The sequence below is a fragment of the Pan troglodytes genome, chromosome 15, assembly GCF_028858775.2.
Source record: "Pan troglodytes isolate AG18354 chromosome 15, NHGRI_mPanTro3-v2.0_pri, whole genome shotgun sequence".
In the NCBI taxonomy this organism is placed as follows: Eukaryota; Metazoa; Chordata; class Mammalia; order Primates; family Hominidae; genus Pan; species Pan troglodytes.
Window position 1 is genome coordinate 19,434,631 of NC_072413.2, and position 18,010 is coordinate 19,452,640.

Genomic DNA, 18,010 nt, shown 5'->3' on the forward strand with positions numbered 1-18,010 from the left:
ATTTTTCATCACTCAAAACCTCCACCAATGCCTGTGACTCATGTCCAGTGGATTGGTTATAGCAGAAAAACATTGTGGTCATTACTTTCTATGGTTTTTTCATAGAAACTTAGTTGAACTTACACATTTAAAACATAAACTAACTGTGGTGTGAATTAGTACAAATTCCTGCTTGGGTCGTGGCATTTAGCACAAGATGAAATTTCCTATCTCCATGGCTTTAGGGCTCTCCCAGTAGATAACCATAACATTATAATGCTGCAAGACATCTTGTCCAGTGTTCTCGGAGATCATCTAGTCATGCCTTCCTCATGTTGCAAATGAGCAAAATAACCCTGAGGACTTAAACACCTTGCCCAAGGTTACATGAATAATTTAGGCAAGAACTCGGGCTTTTTTGAACAAGCCCTGTGATATTTACAAAGTGGCATTCAATATCAAATGGATCTCAGACATCTTTCTTCTTCTTTTTTTTTTTTTTTTTTTTTTTGAGATAGAGTCTTGCTCTGTCACCCAGGCTAGAGTGCAGTGGCACGACCTCGACTCAATGCAACCTTGTTGAGCTTTTTGGCCTCCCAGGTTCAAGCGATTCACCTACCTCAGCCTCCTGAGTAGCTGAGATTACAGGTATGCACCACCATGCCCGGCTAATTTTTGTATTTTTAGTAAAGACTGGGTTTCACCATGTTGGTCAGGCTGCTCTTGAACTCCTGACCTCATGATCTGCCTGCCTTGGCCTCCCAAAGTGTTGGGATTACAGGTGAGCCACCGCGCCCAGCCCAGATATCTTTCAAGATCAAATCATACATGGACTGGCAAATCAATCTGCAAATGGGCAGACCCCCGGATTTGAGACAAAAGCATGTTCGTCCAAAAGAGTATTAAGTGCCCGTAATCCTGACACGTTGCATTTCTGACCTTCACCTGAATGCTCATATTGTATCATTGAGATGGGAAAAAAACAGTACATGAGGAATTGATGGCAAACTAGTCAAGCATGTCCCTGGCCGTGCCATTGGCTGCTGGAAACATAAATAAGCATATGCAACAAGAAAAAGGGCCTGGACCTCCCATCTGCTACTCGGGACCAGGGTGAAAACATTACAGAGATCCTGTTTGGTGGAGCTCCGGGTGGGCCTGAGATATCCCAAGCATTTATCTTTGGTAAGGGTTACCACTTTTTACCCTTGAAGTTGGCATATCCAGAACAGGATCTTCATGGTCAACTAGAACCTGCAGAGCAATGCTTCCCAGAATTTCCCCTGAAGTGCTAGTAACCACAGAGGAAGATGAACTAAAACACCTAAAGTAGTGCCCAATGAGCTTGGGCTTTCTCTGAAGCTTCTTTCACTTAACTAATATTTATAAAATAGCCGTGCATATGAGTATTTTATATGCTATCTTTAAATTTCATTTGTGGTAATAATAATAATGGATCAATGTCAATTTCCCCTTTTTGGTGGCTGTACTGTGGTTATGCACACGAGAGTACTTGTAATTAGGAAATAGTCACTGAAGTATTAAGGGGTAATGAGCATCATGTCTGTAACTTGTTCTCAAATAGTTCAGAAATGTTAATAATTGGGGAACTGGGTGAAGCATATAGGGGAGCTCTGTGTACGCTTTCTGAAACTTTTATATACGTTTTAAATTATTTCAAAGTGAAAATGCTAAAAAAATTTAATGTAACTCATTTGAATTTTTCTATCATACAAAGTTATTTTCTGTAAAAATAATGCCTTAAATTACTCCCCATCCCCTAAAAAGATGGTTTTAGTAAAATTGTAAAGAAGACATTTATCTTGTGACTTTGTGTACCCTCTGCACACATCTGTGTTCCACCTGGGGTAGCAGTACACTGGCTCTAATGTTTTCCTTAACTTGCTCTTTGTGGATTTCTGTCTCTGACCAGTGTTTCTTTTCAAGAACTGGTTGAGGAAGATAGGGTAGTCATGGGGCTAGGGCATTGGAAAGGTCCTTTTCATGCTGAAAAATGAGAAAATAGACATAGAGCACTTGGAACAGTGACTGGAACATAGAAAAGCCTCAGTAAATGTTAACTATGATTGTTTTTATCGTTATGACCCTTATCATTCCTAGCAGGGCTGAAGGCTGCACGCAGCCTTGTTGTGGTAAGTCAGAGGTCTTAGGACGGCAGCTGGCCTATGAGGGGAACTGGCGTATCCAGGGAGCCATATGCCTCAGCTCTGGTTGGGTTGAAGACTACATCCTCTCCCTCATGAAGATGAATCCAGGAGTGAGGAACAAAGGGAGACAGTCCTCCCACAGAGACAAGCTCATAGTGCAAATGGGCACCCTAGGAAGGCCTCAAAGAACTACATAGAAAAGAAAAATGGACCTGGCAGGAGACAGGGTTAGCCACTGGAAACAGAGGAGGGCTTCCCAAAAGGAGCGTGGCCACTGGATTCCATGTGATGGAGCTCTGCTTCTCAGAGCCATAAACCAGGGCCCAGACCATAGGTCTCCCACCACCAGGAAGCTGTTTGAAGGTTGGAGCTTGAAAAACCCTATGGGGGTGGCACTTGTAGTTCAAAGACGACCCTCGTGGTACTGCTGTCCTTCAGGCCAGCAAACCAGGCAAACTTCTCTGGCACCCTCGCTCAACCCTCCTGGAGTATCCTGAAAGAATGGGTCTTTGGGAGATAGTTGCTTATTTTCTGCTCCCCTTCTTTCAAGGCACCTTCAGAGTCTACTATTAGGCCTCTCCTTACATACTAGTAAGGTGCTGGCTACTTACTAGCACTTCGATGTTTTTTCTTGTGTCACACAAGTGTCAGAACCAGGGGGCATTTTAGAAATTATTCAACTGAAACTCCTTGTGTTATAAATAGTAAGGAGACTGAGAGGATCAGAGTGATGACTGAGTTCAACACACAGTTACTGAGTGCTCCTGTGAGCTAGCCATGTGCCTGGCACTATGAAGACAGAGAAGCACGGAAGGACCTGATTCCTGTCCCACGAGTTTACCGTCTAGTTGGGAAGACTGGATGCTCTTACTGGATGAAAGAGTTAAATAGCAAAACAAGGTAGTACATGACTTAGAACCCAAATGAGTGATACTATGAAACAGTTAATGCTAAAGGAGGTTAGGAGTTGTACGGCAAGGTTCGTAAATGTGATCCTGAGCAAACTCATATGGTCAAGATGAGTTCTAAAGGATGGATAATATTTGAGGGAGGACTCACAGGGAAGAGGGAAACAGAAGCAAAGTTGAAGAGAGCAAAACATGTGCTGGAGACAAAAGGAAAATCAGGCTATTAGGATAGAATTTGGTTAGAATAGTTTGTGTTCAGAGGGAAGGTAGGGAGGCCACTCATACGGAATGGGTAGACTGGACGCAAGGTGAGTAGGAGAAGGCTTTGATCCCAGGCTGGGAAGGCTGGATGTTACCTTGCACGCAAGAGAACCACTGGAGATAAACAGATGATCTTTAGAGAAATGATGCAGGAAAAGGAATATTTTAACAAGATCCATCCAACATTATTATACATGCTCAATTAAACTCAGGAGAAAGGGTAGGCAAGGAGGCAGTTAGAAGGTGGTGAGAGTCATCCAGACAGGCAGTGGAAAGGGAGAGAAATATGTACAAGAGAACCAATAAGACTAAGTGACTCAAGTGCCCCCCCCCCATGCTTTGATCATGCTAAGTATTCAGTCTGTTAGCCTGCTAATCGATATGGGGATGAAAGATTAGAAAAAGTCAAAGGAGACCAGTATTTTCAACTGGAAGCACCAAAAACAGAAACAGGGGCCTTACAAGGGGATAATCAGGTTTTGAGAAAAGTTGAATTCTCAGACAACAGAACTGGGTGCCTGATATAACTGGTAGGTAGTGAAGATTCATGTCACTGAAGGTATTCAAGCCCAAAAACCATCTGTTGGTAACGTTATTGCCAGGTGCATTGGCTCACACCTGTAATATCAGCACTTTGGGAGGCTGAGGCGAGTGGATCACTTGAGTCCAGGAGTTTGAGACCAGTGCTGGCAACGTGGCAAAACCCATCTCTACAAAAAATAGAAAAATTAGCCGCACTTTGGCCGGGCGCAGTGGCTCACACCTGTCATCCCAGCACTTGGGGAGGCCGAGGCAGGTGGCTCATGAGGTCAGGAGTTCGAGACCAGCCTGGCCAAGATGGTGAAACCCCATCTCTACTAAAAAATACAAAAATTAGCCAGGCGCGGCAGTGGGCGTCTGTAATCCCAGCTACTCAAGAGGCTGAGGCAGGAGAATCGCTTGAACCCAGGAGGCGGAGTTTGCAGTGAGCCGAGATCTTGCCACTGCAGTCTAGCCTGGGCGGCAGAGCAAGACTCCGTCTCAGAAAAAAAAAGAAAAGAAAAGAAAAAGAAAAATTAGCCACACGTGGTGGTGCAGGCCTGTAGTCCCAGCTACTCAGGAGGCTGACGTAGGAGGATCACCTGATCCCAGGATGTAGAAACTACAGGGAGCCATGATCGTGCCACTGCACTCCAGCCTGGGTGACAGAGCAAGACCCTGCCTTAAAAAAGAAAAAAAAAATACACTTCTGATCAGAGCAAGAGCTAAGATTCAGTGAACTCGGAAGTGTCTTCCTGCTTTGATATTCTATGAAACTGGGTCCATGTAAGCTAGTGAAGAGCCTTGCCCAAGGTCATGCAGCTAATTAGTGAAAGAGGTGGGACCAGAATTCAGGGCTATTCATGTCTGGTTCAGTATTCTTACCACTAGACTATTTTAACTTTGATTGTACTCTGAGTTGTACTCTCAGGGGTGACCAGAAACCCCATATAAAAACAAGATCAGTAAAAATTGGCTCTGAAATGAAACAAAGCTGCAGCACGGCCTGACACAGTGTACAGAGTGTAAATTTGAGGATCAGATCCAAGTGGCTCTGTCACTCACTCCTGTATGGCTGTGGGCAAGTTACTCAACTCCCACACACACAGACATTGTTTCCTTACCTACAAAATAAGCATAAATATTTCTATCTCATGGGGATGCTGCAAGATAAGTAAGGAGATGTTTTTAGATAGATTGATCACAAAAGAGATAATACACACACACACACACACACACACACACACTGCTGAGTTCAGTGTCAAGAACATAGTAGACATTAGAGATGGCATTCAGTCTTCTTCTCTTGTGATCTGGTGGGAACAGGCATTGACCAATCAGAGCCAAGACTGGCTCATCTCCATACCAGTGCACACAAGGTGACTCTTAGCCCACAAGAGGAGGAAATGTTTAGGCCAGCCCTGGGCTCCTGCTGCCATCCCCACTCTGTCACTTCAAAGGCTGGCAGCTTGGGTCTGTAACTGTTAATGAATTATCAATAAACAGGAAAGCAGTGTGGCAAGGAAAGATAACATGAACTTTGGAGCCAAACAGAACCGAATTTCAAATCCTGGCCCTGCCACTTACTAAATCTGTGGATCTTAACCTGCCAGAACCTTAGTTTCCTTTTCTGTAAAATTGGGATAATATTGTGGAACACACAATACAGTTTATATAAAAAGTTGTACACAAAGCACAATGCCTTGGCTCGTGAAGCACCTTTTAAAATGAGGTTCTTTACTTTCCACCAAGAACCTAGAACTGTACCGAGCACATTTTAGATGCTAATTAAATGATGGTTGGTAGCATCTCTTTCCTCCTGCTGCTGCTGTACAGCCCTGTGCTGACCTGAACCATAAGCAACGTGGTGTATGTTATCCTGGCTGCCTTTAGTAGGTAGTAAATAGTATACTCTATCCTACCATACTCCTAAGCATTTTACCACTCGCCACACTACATTGAATATGTAAGATATATATTCTTCATTCAATATTGTTTCTGCAGAAATGTATCTGAAAAGATTTTTAAAGTTTTACTTTTGAAATTATTTGACTGCAAGTAAGTTGTGATTGGCACTGTTCCTTCTGCATTCAAGGTTTCCAGGTACTTGGGAATTCCTACAAAATGAGAAAACTAACCAAAGATTGTTTTCCAATGTAGTGAGCTTTTTATGTGTCCCAAATTTCAAAATAAGTGAAATCAACTTCATGCTACTTTAGTAGCAGGTAAGTAAATATTTTTTATTTGATTCTATATTTGACTTTTCCTGTATTGGAGCCAATATATTTTTCCCAGTCTCAAACGTTGTAGGCCCTTAGAAACCTCCCAGATTCTGAGCACTGAGCCTCTAGTGCTTAATGGATAAAACAGCCCTGAGGCTGTGGCAGTGGGGAAAACTCATGATGAATGACTAGGATCAAAATACACAATCAAAGGAACCCCATTCCCAGGCCTCCCTGAGTGAGGCTGGCCAGCTTCATGGGCCAGCCCCTACTTCAGGGAAAGCATGTTTGCAACTTATTTGGAATCAGAGCTTGCAAAGTCTCTGGTCAGTCATCTTGGTTGGCAGTAAACGTTTAGGCCAGCCCTGGGCTCCTGCTACCATCCCCACCCTCTCACTTCAAAGCTTGGCAGCTTGGGTCTGTAACCGTTAATGAATAATCACTCGGTAACCCTTCCATCCCAATGGGAGAGGCTCAGCTGAGGGCCTGCAAGAGACAAATGACTTCCTGGGACAGGGTGGTGGGAGGGAGTAGTGCAGAGGGAGGGAAAGATTTGTTCCCTGCTGCCCAAGTCAACTGCTTTCTGGGTAATGTTTTCCTGGGTTCAAAAATCAATGTTTTGTTTGCTTTGTGGGGAGGAGTGCACGAAGGGATCCCTGCTGTGGAAAAGGTGAGTTCTACTGGCAAACAAGGCTCCTCCACCATGTTTGCCTGAGACGACAAACATCTCAGAATTTTTACATTCAGAAATGCAGATACTAGGAGCCTTGGCGAATTTTGCCATTTTGGAGAGCACTTTATCCCAAAGGCAGTGAAGTTACACAAATCCCAGAGGTTGAGAGACTGGTGGAGTCCAACACACTATCGCTGACCTGAGAAACTGCAGTGCAGAGCCAGTTCCCCAACTGCAGTCATTTGCTTTAACCCTTGACAATTTTCACAATATCTGCTTACCACCCCTATTATTTTAATAATACGCTAAATATATATTTACTCATTTATTTTAAATAATTCTTTTACAATGAAACTGAGTAATGCCATCTTTCAAAGAATACTAGTGTTACTTTGTAAACAGAAGTAAAAATAAATATAATGAATATCATCTAACTTTTAAAAATTCTATCCAGATATTGTTTTCAGCTGAAAACTCAGCCTGAGGCCTGTTGTCGTTATTGAAAAGGAGGAGAAACAAACACGGGAAAGTGTAAAAGAATTCACCTTCTTGCTCTAAGAGGAGACTTTCTCTTAAATGTTTTTAGAAGGGTCTGAAGAAATTAAGGCAATGAGCACACACCACCTAAAACCACAAACAGAGACACACTCACTCTGCTCTGCTCCTATGGGAAACTCTTTCCTCTTTCCTTTTTAGCTTGGCGCCAGCCCAAAGGGATGGGTTGAACATCAGGAAGCTCTTAGCCCCAGCTCTGCCACTCACTCGGCGGCCTTGGAAAGAGTACTTGCCCTTTCAGGAACTCAAGCTCCCTCATCTTTAAAATGAGGAAGTCAACTGAGATGAACTCTAGGGTCCCTTCCAGCCCTGACCCTCTATCCTTCCAAGACATTCTCCAGCAGGGCAAAATGTCAGGCATGGAAAGAACCCAACTCGCCATGCTGCTTTGCCAGCTGGAGCTGCGATCCCTTCACTAGGAGTGACCATTTTTTCTAACTTCAGTGAGAAACTGGGCCACAGAATGGGGAGGAATGCATTTGACTCCACGACCTTAATAACAACTCTTTCAGGGACACCTAAGCTAGCCCAGCAGAGTGGGGTATTGACCTTTCACATGTTTTTCTTCAAGATTTAGTTTCTCTTAACTGGGCGCGGTGGCTCACGCCTATAATCCCAGCACTTTGGGAGGCTGAGGCGGGTGGATCACCTGAGGTCAGGAGTTCGAGACCAGCCTGACCAACATGGAGAAACCCAGTCTCTACTAAAAATAGAAAAAATTAGCTAGGCGTGGTGGTGCATGCCTGTAATCCCAGCTACTTGGGAGGCTGAGGCAGGAGAATTGCTTGAACCTGGGAGGCAGAGGTTGCAGTGAGCTGAGATCGCGCCATTGCACTCCAGCATGGGCGACAAGAGCGAAACTCCATCTCAAAAAAAAAAAAAAGATTTAGTTTCTCTTTGTGATTTCTCACAGTCTCAGAAAAGATACCTGGGAGTGTGGGAAGAATAGGAGTTAGGGAACCTGAGAGGTCCTGGTTAAAATCTTGTATTTGACACGCTCTAGCTGTGGGATAATAGGAATTTTCTTAACTTTTCTGAGCCTCATTTTATTCATATATATATAATATATATATATACACACACACATATATATGTGTGTATATACGTGTATATACACACATATATATATATATGAGAAGGTAATCATACCCATAAAACTGTTGTGAGAGGTAAAGAAGGTAAGTGTTTATTAGAGGCACAAAAAGGCACATTAACTGCTGGTACTAAACAATAGAATGCCAGGGGTGTTCAATATCTTAGGCTGCACATTGCCCTGCAATAACTGGCTTAGGGTATGAAATTCTTAGAAGGACTAACAAGACTCCCCCATGATGACCTATTCATCCACCTACCTCCCCACTCTGTTCCACTGTCTCCCTTAAGAGAGATGGCACTGGCCAGAGCAGGATGCTGCCCCCTGCTGCTGCTGCTGCTGCTGCTTCTGGGGCTGTGGGTGGCAGAGGTCCTAGTCAGTGCCAAGCCCAAGGACATGACATCATCTCAGTGGTTTAAAACTCAGCATGTGCAGCCCAGCCCTCAAGCATGCAACTCAGCCATAAGCAACATCAATAAGTACACAGAACGGTGCAAAGACCTCAACACCTTCCTGCACGAGCCCTTCTCCAGTGTGGCCATCACCTGCCAGACCCCCAACATAGCCTGCAAGAATAGCTGTAAAAACTGCCATCAGAGCCACGGGCCCATGTCCCTGACCATGGGTGAGCTCACCTCAGGGAAGTACCCAAACTGCAGGTACAAAGAGAAGCACCTGAACACACCTTACATAGTGGCCTGTGACCCTCCACAACAGGGTGACCCAGGGTACCCACTTGTTCCTGTGCACTTGGATAAAGTTGTCTAAGGCCTGGTGCCCACGTGCCACCTCACACTCTGCAGACTGTATGCTGCTGCTTTTCCTCCCTCCAGTTCGTTATTAATCTTTGCCCCCCACTGCAAATGCCATTTCCCTCCCACACACCCAACCTCACATACTCTTGGTTTCTTAGGGAGCTTTACAGACGCTCCAAATGATGAGAGAAGAGGGCAGATTCTCTTCAGCCTTTCATTGTAGCTTACTTTGCAGCCCTTCCAGAGTCAAGCACTCAGGATCCCCACAAGGATGGATCTGGGTTTGGTGAGGCCTGTGGCTCACCAAAGACCCTCTTAAAGAAAAAGAATATAAAATTACAAATGTAAATAAGTCAGATCCTTGGAAGGGCTGTGGCTGGACAGTTCAGGGAGATCCCAGACAGGGGTAATTATCTAAGGAAGGAAGGAAGGGGAATCTCTGCTGTGTTCCCTGTGTTGGGCAAAGAAATGCATCTGATCTTGCTGTAATAAAGATTCTGCTGTTGCTGATGAAGTGTGTGTTACTGTCTTGGGGTAAGTGGAGAGGTTTGGAGCTCCAATTCCGAGGCCCTGAAAAGGCCCTGAAACACTTACTTCTGTGAGGCATCAGCTCCACCTGCCTTGCAGGCCGGAGGGAGAGCAGCACCCTGAGCAGGCACAGTCTGGGAAGCTGGCTTGATTCTGTCCTCCAGCCCCTTGAGGGCTCTCTGGTGGCCCCCTCTCATGTGAAGGGGTAGAGTGACAGGAAGGACAGGCTGAGCCCTGGGATGCCAGTCAGGTCTGAGGCCTGACCCCCTTGTGTGTGCGCAAGACCAGAGTTCATGCTTCATCGACGTGACCCAGAGCAGGACCCTCAGCGTTCTGGAGTGAACTTCCCTCCTTGGGGAATTTCAGAATCAGGACCTACTAGGAATCCTGATCTGGTCTTAATCATTGCTGAAGACTAACTGTGGTAAAGGAGCAGTTTTATATGCAATCGGCCATAGACCAATACTTTTGTAAAATGCAATACAATGAATTACTAGAAAATGAAATAGAACATATAACTATAGAAAATACAAGCTCAATTGTTTTATTACTAGATTCAATTTATATAAAATACTCTGTCAAATTGCCATAAAAGTTACTGGGTTTTTTTTTTTTTTTTTTTTTTTTTTTTTTGCTTTTGCTTTTTGTTTTGAGACAGGGTCTCACTCTGTTATCCATGCTGCAGTGCAGTGGCCCAGTCTCTGCTCATTGCAGCCTCGACATCCTGGGCTCACGTGATCCTCCCGTCTCAGCCTCCTGAGTATCTGGGACTACACGTGCAAGCATGGCACCGCACCTGGCTAATTTTTGCATTATTTTGTAGAGACAGGGTTTCACCATGTTACCCGGGCTGGTCTCAAACTCCTGGGCTCAAGTGATCCCTCAACTCCTGGGCTCAAGTGATCCACCCACCTGGACCTCCCAAAGTGCTGGGATTATAGGCGTCAGCCATGGCGCTCAGCCCATAAAAGTTTCTTAATGTTTCCCCTCAATTTCTGTACTTGTATTGATAGATATTCACAGAGAGAAAAACATACACATATTATACACATATACACACATACATACCTACATACCAACATAAGGCACACACATACACACCCCCATATGCGTATACATACAGAGGAACACATAGTCACAACGTGCACCTGTGTGCACAACACCCACACATACTCATATACTCACACTCAACAAGACACCCCCTCTTCTTCCCCATGCTATCTCTGCTTCCTTATTACACCTCCCTTCCCATATTTGGAAAGAGAGTTTCCTACACAGGCTATGATTCAGAGTAAGGAAAGGATGTTTGGTGAAACGTGAAGTGGCAGAGAAAGCATAGAATCCAGAAATTCAAAATCTCAGCCCCCTTCTATGCTTTCTAGAACTAGAACTCAATGCAGCCTCTCACACCAACACCATCTCACCCCAAGCGTAGTTTCCCCCACAGCCTCCAGCCCCCTCCACACTGCCCTGCCCATCACTACCACTCTGCTGCCCACCCTCGTGCTTATAACCAGGGAAGACATCTGGAAGTGAGAGAGAAGCAGCATTCTTCCATCCCCTGGCTTCTTCCCAGTGTTGCGGGCAGGCTCCACTTCCTGCGGCTGCGCCTTAAATGAGGTGTTTCCCAGGGTCCTGTTCTGAGCTCTCTTTTCTTCCCACACTGTACACTACTTGAGTGACTTGATTTACTTCCATGGCTCCAACCACCATTAACCTACTCCCAAAGACAGGTATATCTCCAGCCCAGAGCTCCCAAAGTCCAGTCATACATGTCCATCTTCATACTGTTACTAGCCCAGTCAGTGTCCCACAGGCATCTCAACCCAAAACACTCAGAACTAAGTTCATAATCTGCCTGGCTTCCAAACCTGCCCCTCCCTTCTCCTGCAGCCTCTCAGTGTTCGTTAGTGGAAACATCATACTCGATCATTCAAAGTCCTAATCTAAGACACATCTGTGTCAACTCGTGCTTGTTTGTCTGTTTCTCCAGTAATTGCCCACCTTATCCCAGGAACTACCTCAAGAGGACATAAAAGTTATTGAGTTTTATTTTCTTTTGTCCAAATAGCACTGGGTTCCTAACGTGTGCTCAATACACATTACGGCCTTGGAGGGGGCCGTGATTTGGAGCTAGGCAAATATACCTAGGTTGGTACAACCGCAGATTCACTATCTTGTTGAGAGGGCAAGATTAAAGAGTACATAAGAAACTATCAAGTAATAAGATAGAAAAGAAGAAGAAACCAAATGGATTCTGTAACATTTTTCTCCCATCTCCCCTAGGGTTTCTTTCATCCTGAAGTTCATTTATCCTAACCTAAAGTTCATTCTCTGTTGAATGTTAATTTTCCCGTTGCATATTTCTGGCATAGCATTAGGTCTGTAGCCAGGGTTAGGCAACACCAGGAGAAGTTCAACCATTCAGTATCTGTAAGAGTTGTGGCCCCGGAAGCTGGGAAGAGTGTGAAAAGCATTCAGAGTAGAATGAATCGTTAAGTAGACTAATTATATCCAAACAAGTGGGGGTAGCAACCTGGGTAGGAGTTTCTGACTTCCTTGTGTAGGCTGAAGAATTAGATGGCGTGTAACTGGAATCTAGGGGTCATGGGCTGTAAAACTGGCCCACTCTGAGGGTAATGACACAGCACCCATAAAACAGGGTTCAGTGGTGAAGCTGGGGCCACAGAAGAGCTGCCCAATAGCCTTGGGACAGAATCTCTACTGGGTATGTTCTCTGGGCCCCTGAGAACGTGTTTCCAAAAAATCACTTGAGAAGGGGCTCCTCAGCCATTTGGGAGGACATAAGTATTTTCCAGTGGGTAAGTATGTTCTAACATCCAGAAAATTTGGAATTAAGTATAGAAATGTTTAAAAGAATCAACACATAGCGTTAACATGTATGTATTAAGGAATTTGTATTAGGCTTGTCATTCTAATTTAAAATGCACATGATTTGAAATGAAACTTTGCTTTAAAATTAGTTTTGGATCATTTAAGAAAACATAGAAATTGAATCATCCTATTTATAAATTGTTAGATTTATAAAGGTTTTTAGGTATTCAGGAATGTTTTGCTGGTTAGCTCAAATGGCCAAATTACTTTATAAGGACATGGAATATATATTGAATTTATAAAAATCTCTTTTAATGTTTAAAGAGTTTCATTAACTACTTACAAATAAGATCAAATAGTCGGTGAATACAATTCTTTAAAGTGATTATTAGAATTTATTTCTATGTAAGTTAAACATAAAAGCTTAAGGAAGCTGATTTATAACTTTAACATAGGAAACATAAGTGTTAAAAAGCCAAGTGGCCTCTAAATACTCTTTGTTGGACACAAAAGAAACATTTTAAAAACTCACATTGACACTACAAGACCGATTCATGTTCTATGATATTTTCATCTATACTGCACAGTGGGCTTTGGTGATTATATTTTCCGGTGTTAATATGTTTGTTGATTTTGCTGGGGCGTTTAGCAGGGAGGGAAGCTCAAGGCTCAGGCTCAAGGGCATGCGACTGGCAGTGGAGCCCTCAGAGTGGAACCTGGACCTCTGTCTCTCCTCAGCATTCTCCTCCCTCTACACTGTGCTGCCTTCAGTTGGGTTATTTTTCTGACTTGGGAATGGGAGTATTATATCCTAGAAAAACTGAGAAAGGTGAGCAGGGTTTGCCTGAGGCCAGCGTAGGGGTGGCAGAGGATTTCAGCAAAATATACTCCCAGAAAAAGTAAAACTCAAAGGCTGTGGTCAGGTCTCCACCCTTTATAGGGACTTTTCCTCCTTGGCCAAACTTGGAGTTTGAGACTACTTTTACTAAGTAAAGTAGCTTTTAAAATGTAAACAAAACAGGTTGGGCACTGTGTGTGTGTGTGTGTGTGTGTGTGTGTGTGTGTGTGTGTTGTTATTTGAGATGGAGCCTCACTCTGTTGTCCAGGCTGGAGTAGTGCAGTGGTGCGATCTCAGCTCACTGCAACCTCCACCTCCCAGGTTCCAGTGGCTCATGCCTATAATTCCAACACTTTGGGAGGCTGAGGCAGGAGGATCAATAGAGCCCGGGTGTTCAAGACCAGCCTGGGCAGTATAGTGAGACCTTGTCTCTAAAAAAAAGAAAAAAAATTGTTTTAATTAGCCAGGTGTAGGGGTGCACACCTGCCTGTAGTTCCAGCTACTGGGGATGCTGAAGTGGGAGGATTGCTTGAGCCCAGGAGGTGGTGGTTGCAGTCAGCTGAGATTTCACCACTGTACTCCAGGCTGGGCAACGGAGCGAGACCCTGTCTCAAAAAGGAAACAAAAGCAAAAACAAAAAACGCATTTTAAGCAACCAGTTTCTTCAGTAAATTAGAGTGCCTGCCTAAAAGTGGTGTGTATGTGTGTGTGTATATGTGTGTGTGTATATAAACACACACGTGTTCAGGGTGAGGAAGTAAAGTTCTGTTAATGGAATTAGGAGTGCTATATTCCGCCAATTACAGATCTTTTGGGATTCCAAACTCCTCATCTGAAGTGCAAATATCTATTGGCACAAATAAAACAAGATAATGTAACAATTACTTGGAATCAATCACTTAGGTGTTGGATTTGGCTTGGGGTTATTTGGAGGCAAGGCAAGGATATAGGTTTTGTAATTGGGGGGTCTTATGAGTATGTTCAACATGGGCAGAGACCTGGAGGTAGACACTAAGTACAAAAAAAGGAAATGTCAAGGAACTAGAGACAAAGTTTTATCCGCTGCTTGGCAGTTCTGAAGTCTGGAGGATGGGAATGACTTCACGCTGTTGGAATTCCTAGATTGTCTGCTCCAGAACACTGACTCTGCTGGGGGTCTGCCAATGAGAACTGAGGCCACTGGTAGCTATAACAGGCACAGGTTATGTCTTAATAAATGTTCATTTAACAAAATGTGGTTTTGGAGCAAAGGGCTGGGGGTAGGAAAATGTACAGATCACAAATCTGGAAAGCTTATAAACAATTTCTTTAAAAGCTCTCTCATTATGCTTAAATTTTTTCAGTGAGAGGGAATTTACCTATGGAGACAGCTTGTCCCATTTTCAGGCAACTCTAAGTATTCAAAACTCCCTTACATAGAACCGAATCTGCTTCTTTATAACTGCAACAATTCACTGATGCCCTACCGCTTTGAGCCATTCAGAGTAAGCCCAATTCCTCTTCACAATCAACCTTTTTAATATTTTAAGAGTGTTTCATGACCCCTGCCCTCCACATATTGCCACATCTGGCAGTAACAAATGTTATAAAATGGCTCCTACCATTTGACCCAATAATTCCATTTTGTAAAATATGTCGAATGGGAATAATTCAAAGTGGGGAGGAGTACATTTCTACAAATCTTTTTATACCTTTTCTTCATACAATGGAGAAAAGTTAAACATAATATAAATTCCCTAAAATTGAGAGTGACTAAATGAATAGTGAACAACCACTTGATGCCTTTTTTTTTTTTTTTATTTTTGAGACAGAGTCTCTCTCTGTTGCCCAGGCTGCAGTGTAGTGGCGTGATCTTGGCTCACTGCAACCTCTGCCCCTTGGGTTCAAGCGATTCTCCTGTCTCAGCCTCCCAAGTAGCTGGGATTACAGGTGCACGCTGCCACACCCAGCTAATTTTTGTATTTTTAGTAGAGACTGGGTTTCGCCATGTTGGCCAGGCTCGTCTTGAACTCCTGACCTCAGGTGATCCGCCCACCTCGGCCTCCCAAAGTCCTGGGATTACAGGTGTGAGCCACCGCACCCAGCCTACTTGATGCTTTAACTAAAGACAATGTAGGCAAAAATTATACTTATGCATGGAAATATATACGGACAATGCTACATGAAGAAAGCAGAACACAAAACTGTTATTTTCAAATGGGTTACAACTACATGAAAGAGTTTCTGGGTTTGTACATCAACAAAGTCCGTAAGCGACTTTGGAACCTTTCCAGAAGTCCCCCTCCAAACCATGCTTCCTCCAGACTCTTCTACTACAATAAGCCTACATGTGAGCCAGATGATGGTCCACATCTGTCTTAAATTCTGTCCCGTGGCCGGGCATGGTGGCTCATGCCTGTAATCCCAGCACTTTGGGAGGCAGAGGCAGGCAGATCACCTGAGATCAGGAGTTCGAGACCAGCCTGAGCAACATGCTGAAACCACATTTCTACTAAAAATACAAAAATTAGCCAGGCCTGGTGGCGGGTGCCTGTAATCCCAGCTACTTGGGAGGCTGAGGCAGGAGAATTGCTTGAACCCAGGAGGCAGAGGTTGCAGTGAGTCGAGATGGCACCACTGCACTCCAGCCTGGGCGATGAGCAAAACTCCATCTCAAAAAAAAAAACAAACAACAACAACAACAAAATTCTGTCCTGCATGCCTTCCACTTGCAAATATCCTCCAACAGACAAACAAACAAACAAAAAAATCCTCATGAGGACTGATTCCAGGAAGACAGGAAAGCAGCTGACCCCAAGCCTCTGCCTTGCCATTCCCACCTCTCACTTGTTCCCAAAACCATTCCTGTTCTCTGGAGCTTTCTGCCCTCCTTTCAGTCTTCACTTGGATTTATGATCTCTTTTGGGAACTGGTCAGACACTAGCTGAAAAAGCAGTGACAAAATAGACAAGGTCCCTCATTTCATAAAGTTTATTTTTAAATTATATGTGGTAGAAAGGTGAGTCTATTATGATAGACAGAAAATAAATACATAATCAATAGAGAAAAATGCTATGAAGAAAATACAACAGAATAACATTATTCAGAAAGACAATGGGTGAGAGACCACTTTAGACCAGGTGGCCAGGGAAGAAGACCTTTGAGACTGTAACACTTTAGTTAAGACCTGAAGGATGACAGCCAGCCACTAGAATCGTGAATGAAAAGAAAGCTCCAGACAGAAGGAAAGAAGAGCAAAAAGGTGCCAAATTAAGCATCTTTAGGAATAAGTAAGGCATGTTTAAAGAACTGAAAGAAGGGGCCGAATGCAGTGGCTCATGCCTGTAATTCCAACACTTAGGGAGGCCAAGGTGGGCGGATCACCTGAGGTCAGGAGTTTGAGACCAGCCTGGCCAACATGGTGAAACCCTGTCTTTACTAAAAATACAAAAATTAGCTGGGTGTGGTGGTGCAAGCCTGTAAACCCAACTACTTGGGAAGCTGAGGCACCAGAATCACTTGCACCTGGGAAGTACAGGTTGCAGTGAGTCCAGATTGCAACACTGCACTCCAGCCTGGGCGACAGAGCAAGACTTTTTTTCAACAATAACAACAACAACAACAACAAAAACCTGAAAAGCTGAAAGAAGTCCACTGTGGCTGCAGGGTCACTAGTGGCTTAGCATAATGTCACCACAGGGCTATGGTAAAAGATGAGGCAGAAAAGAAAACGAGAGATAGGCAGAAAAGGAATCATGATGCAAATGGAAAGCCATTAGACGGGGTTGATGAGATTTATTTGGATCTTTTTTTTTGGTTGTGTTTTTTTTGTTTTTTTTTTTTTTTTGGAGACGGAGTCTCACTTTGTCGCCAGGCTGCAGTGCAGTGGTACAATCTTGGCTCACTGCAACCTCCGCCTCCCAGGTTCAAGCGATTCTCCTGCCTCAGCCTCCCAAGTAGCTGGGATTACAGGCATGTGCCACCACGCCCAGCTAATTTTTGTATTTTTCGTAGAGACAGGGTTTCACCATGTTGGGGTTTCCCCGTGTTGGCCAGGATGGTGTTGATCTCTTGACCACGTGATCCACCTGCCTCGGCCTCCCAAAGTGCTGGGATTACAGGCATGAGCCACCGCGCCCAGCCTGATTTATTTGGATTTTTAAGGTTACTCTGGCTATGGCGCAGAGAATGGCTTATCAGAAGGTAAGAGTGGAACAGGCAGACAAGTGGGGAAACTAATGTGCTAGCACAGGCAAGATGCTGGTGGTATGGACCTTGATGACACTTAGTTCGGAGAAGACAAGTTGTTAATTTTTGAAAAAATATTACCAATCAAATAAAACCAAAACCAATGAAAAATTAAACCATAAATAGAACTGATATATATTTACATATCACACAGATTTTTTACCCTAAAATAACTGGGATATTGATCCCCAGATTCCTTGGAAGGCAGAGCTAACAAGAACACGTGCTCTCAAGTCCGTCCCTAAAATTCCCTTTGTGGTCCTTCATTAATTCCCCCTAACTTGAGGCATGGGGCTGAGGCACAGCCCTAGTCACTGCTACTCTCCCAGGGAGAAATAGTGAGCAGCCTAAAACCCCAACCCTCCATAAGATGGCAGTCATAGCTCTTGGTGCACATAAACCAGGCAATAAGCAGTACAGACACAGGTGTTTCTTCCACCTTCCCCCGT

At 44.0% G+C, this 18,010-nt stretch overlaps 1 protein-coding gene across 1 annotated transcript; it reads left to right on the forward strand.

Moving 5' to 3' along the window:
• The first annotated feature begins 8,672 nt into the window (after window positions 1-8,672).
• Window positions 8,673-9,146, forward strand: RNASE8 (ribonuclease A family member 8). The gene is given in 1 exon segment (NM_001009156.1): window positions 8,673-9,146. A coding segment is annotated over 1 exon segment (474 nt).
• Window positions 9,147-18,010: the final 8,864 nt, after the last annotated feature.